Here is a 4,163-nt window from a genome sequence, read left to right on the forward strand (position 1 = left end):
ACGGTTGCACTGCGTGTAGCAGTGGTGACAGGAGTTCACTTAGTTACGCTATGCAACAGGGAGTGGGAGTTGAGGTTCCCCTGCTTGTCTGAATGTTGGCTGCTCTTATTCTTGGGAGTTGCAGTCTAATTGAGCGCCCCCTTTTTTGCCTCTTGAGGATTGACTTGGAAAGGGCTAGCAAGTCCAGAGTTTACAACGTCTGCGGGGTGATGCTCAGTACAAGGAAAACCAGGGGTTTTTCTTATCCTGCTAGCCCACGTTCAACCCAGAAGAAGATGCTCTGGCAGTTCAGAGTATTTTATACTAACAGACCCAGTGGTTTATTTGCGTTCCCTAAGCAGACTTGGATGGAAACGTCCAAATGACAACCAGTTGCATGCACAGCCTGGACTCCCGATTGCCTGACTGCAGTGTAGCTGCCTCGGTTTCCCCCTTTGCTGGTACTTCAGCTCCCTTGAAGTTCCCCCACCTTCCCATTCTTTCAGGCTCCTGAATTAGGTGCCTTGGCATGGAGAATGCCTGCTGCGGTTGCCTTAAACCTCAGCGTTGCGAGGGCTGCAGCATCGCATGGGAAAGGCGTTTGCTGTGTGTTTGCTCGTCCCTGCGTTTTATCTCAGCTTCCTTGGTGAAAACAAATTGAGGCAAACCTGGGCCCTGAAGTTCCAAGTCAGGATGCTGAAACCAACCAACCAACCAAAAAGGGCGATTGCTAACCTAGCCGAAAGCCGGCAAAGGCAGTTGCTCTGTCACCTGAGCTTCATTTCCAGGCCGTGTTTGAGTTGAAAGCTGCCCACAGGTTGGCATGCTCAACGCTCTGTTTCACAAGTCCTTCCCCATTTAATTGTCCATTTCAGGCCATGGAGAGAGAGGTCGTTGCCGCATTAGGCAAAGGTGAGCCAGAGGAGATCATGAGCAGTGCCTTCAAACTAAGGGTCACGCGCCAGGACATCCACACCCTAAGGAAGCTTTGCTGGCTAAATGATGAGGTAAAAGTAGCTGCAGCACAGGGATTTTCTAATGGAGCGTTTATTTCAAAATACCCCTTCAGCGTGTACACAAGTCTTTGCAAAGTTATTTGATGACCTGCACTGCAGAGCCTAGAAATCTCTGTACGGTTCTTATTTTAGGTACTGAAGGGTCCGGTGCTTCTGGCAGTTCCTTTACTTGTATTGTGCCGCTTCCAGGAGTTAGTGTAGGTTCTTGGAGTGGGTGGCAGGTGTTTTTATCAAACTGCAGATGTCACCAAGTGGGAAATTCTCACAACAAAAGCTGGCAGCTGAGGCTGGAGTTCTCTCAGCTGCGTACTTCAGGGTGGCCAGAAAAGAGATGTTGCTGTGCTTTTCATTTGGTAAGCTACTGTCTTGTTTTACATCTCAAGCTTACTCTTTATGGTACAGGTCATCAATTTCTACATGGGTCTTGTGACGGAAAGAAGTAAGAAGGAGGGATATCCATCAGTCCATGCTTTTAGTTCGTTCTTTTATGAAAAACTTGCTTCTGGGGGCTACAAAGCCGTGGGAAGATGGACGAGGCGTGTGGATCTCTTCAACAAGGACATCATCTTAGTGCCCATTAACTTGCGTTTGCACTGGACATTAGCGGTGAGTCAAACGGGCTTGTTATTTAGAGTTGGGTGGGGAGAAAAAGCTGGGAAGAAAAGTCATGTAGGTTTGTGCAGCACAAGGTGGTACTTTGTCTAACAGTCACCTTTGAATAACAGGTCATAGACACCAGAAAGAAGACCATCAAATACTACGACTCCCTGGGAGAAGGAGGGGACAAGATTTGTGAGACTTTGCTGTAAGTAACTGCTCAGTCAGTGCTTTTGTGTTGTGAATGAGGAGAAGGGTTTGGGATTTTGCCCCTGTGACAGGGCTGCAAGTTTCCACATGTCTTGTAGATAACAAACGAGAAATCTTGGATTCGCTTGCTGCGAGTTGTCTGACAGTGACTCCTTCCCTGGTCTCACGTCGTCCCCTCCACCCAGCGTCTTGGATGCCTGGGTTCTGCCACTTTCCCCCTATAGCACAGACAAAGACATGGTAGCCCCGTGGCACACGGGCACCAACCTTGTTAGTGATCAATAAAACCCTCCTGCCACTCATCTTCCTGAGATCTTTCAGCAGCTCTTTTTTTCTTGGCCTGAATTACAGCGATGAAGAGTGATTTTTTTCTTTTGTTTTAACCAGCAAATACCTGCAAGAAGAAAGCTGTGAAAAAAGACACGTGAACCTGAATGTTTCAGAGTGGACTGTTCACAGCATGGAGCCACATGTGAGTGAGCACTGCTTGCACTTGAAATGTGAACTAGAACTCCTTGTCACGAAGCTCTTAACGCTTTCTCATAAGGCCAGGACTTTAGAGAACAGCCATAAGCATCTTCTTCTGGTCCCACATGGGGCTGCAAGTGGACCAGGAAACCATGCTGGGATGAAATCTTTGCGCAGTGCCTCTCCTTGCTGGCTGAATACTTTCTTGGGTTTTTTTTAATTGCTCTGCCACGTGAAGGTGAATTTGGCTTTGCCCCCATTTCACAAGTCAAATTTCAAGTCTCTTTAGCAGTTGTCAGAGAACGTGGGCTGCTTGTTTGCAGCCCAGATCCTGGCACGTGACAAAGCAAGGGGTTGGGCTGATGTTTCTCAACAAGTTAATAGTGAAAAGCAGCACCTAAAGATTCAGTTTAAGGCGTGTCACTTCAGAAAGACACTGTAGAAACCTCCAGACACCTTGCAGGGAGGAAGCCTGCTGTCCCTTATCAGCCTGCCAGGAATTTGGCTTGTAACATCCGAGCGTAGGAAGCCGAGGGGAGGGATGATGTGCAGTTCCTGGGGTCTGTTCCTTGTGTTGGGGAGCGGTTACTGGGGATGGTGCAAGTTCAGGAGTGTCTGGTTAGGGTATTTTTGGTAATGGGTGCTGCTTCCAAGTTGCTTTTCCTTGAAGATAGAGGCAAATTCTCCATCTTCTTTGCATTCGTTAGGAAATCCCTCAGCAATCGAATGGAAGCGACTGCGGCGTTTTCACCTGCAAATACGCAGATTACATCTCGAGAGACAGACCGATGACCTTTACACAGGTGAGTGAAGGTTCTAAACAGCTCCAGCCCCTTTCGCACAGAGACAAGAGCCAGGGAAGATACGCAGCGGCTGAGGTGTCTGCTCCCAGTGAGATTCCTCTTGGGCGAGGTACTGCAGCCAGGGGGTTTGTGAGATCTGGCCTTGGGATCTTTGGGAGAAATGGGTCTCAGCCTTTGACCAATGCAGACACTGGTTCTTTTCCAAGGCAGTGCTCTTCTGTGAAAGTGCTTGTGAGCTGTTGTGTGGTCAAGGAGATCTGGGTTTGGTGGCATGTCACCCTCTTAGGAGCTGTGCGGGTGAAAGCCAGGCTGTACCTGAAGGGCAAGTGATGACAGTTCTTAAAAGGAAGTGTATATTAAGGAAGTAACTGGGTGTTTCTGCGTATTTTGTGTCTCTTTCTGCCATGAGGTGCATTTCATGGATTTTCTTTTCTTTTCAGAGCCACATGCCTTACTTCCGTAAGAAGATGGTGTGGGAAATACTCCATCAAGAGCTGCTGTGACACCTGCACTACAGGAGTAACCCTGGGGTCACCTTTGGGTGACCAACTCTTTTTCTAGTTACTTTTTTAATACTTTGTTGTTGTTGTTAGAAATTTTTCTCTGTAGGTTAAGAAGTAGTGGTTAAGATTGTTATTCCCCCCCACCCACCCCACCTGCCCCTATTTTGGAGACAGTAACTCTCCTTGAAATTAGCTAACACACCTTAAGTGCAAGCTGGAAAGGTTGGTGTCACCTGGGCAAGGGAAAGCTTAAGAACAAATGCTGTGAACTTCCATCGCAGAGAGGGCTGCTCACACCTCGCAGCGCACGTGGCCACCTTATGGACGAATGGGACTCATCTGGTGGTGGCAACAGTTGCATGAGCTGAACTTCTCTCACAGCACACGTGGTCACGTTATGGACAAATGGGACTCATCTGGTGGTGGCAACAGTTGTGTGAGCTGAACTTCTCATCCCAACAAGAAGGTGCTGAACTACTGTTTCCTCAAAGAGAGTTTTCTTCTGTTTCTGGAATAATCTACCATCTACTTGATTCCTGCAGCTGGATTTGTGATGACCATCAGAAGAAAGCATTTACCATCTTTTG

The 4,163-nt window shown here is 47.9% G+C and overlaps 1 protein-coding gene across 1 annotated transcript; it reads left to right on the forward strand.

Annotated features, from left to right (window-relative positions):
* The first annotated feature begins 857 nt into the window (after positions 1-857).
* Positions 858-3,705, forward strand: LOC134517897 (sentrin-specific protease 2-like). The gene is made up of 6 exons (XM_063339893.1): positions 858-986; positions 1,398-1,601; positions 1,721-1,800; positions 2,190-2,274; positions 2,978-3,073; positions 3,514-3,705. The coding sequence occupies exons 1-6, from the start codon at positions 858-860 to the stop codon at positions 3,574-3,576; spliced, it is 657 nt and encodes a 218-aa protein (XP_063195963.1). The 3' UTR covers positions 3,577-3,705.
* Positions 3,706-4,163: the final 458 nt, after the last annotated feature.

The sequence above is a fragment of the Chroicocephalus ridibundus genome, chromosome 6, assembly GCF_963924245.1.
Source record: "Chroicocephalus ridibundus chromosome 6, bChrRid1.1, whole genome shotgun sequence".
Lineage (NCBI taxonomy): Eukaryota > Metazoa > Chordata > Aves > Charadriiformes > Laridae > Chroicocephalus > Chroicocephalus ridibundus.

Excerpts from the sequence above, each read along its gene's own strand:
- LOC134517897 (XM_063339893.1), top strand. The coding sequence starts at position 858 with ATGGAGAGAGAGGTCGTTGCCGCATTAGGCAAAGGTGAGCCAGAGGAG. Across the intron at positions 2,275-2,977 it reads TTCACAGCATGGAGCCACAT|GAAATCCCTCAGCAATCGAA; the intron begins GTGAGTGAGCAC and ends TGCATTCGTTAG. Across the intron at positions 3,074-3,513 it reads GACCGATGACCTTTACACAG|AGCCACATGCCTTACTTCCG; the intron begins GTGAGTGAAGGT and ends TTTTCTTTTCAG.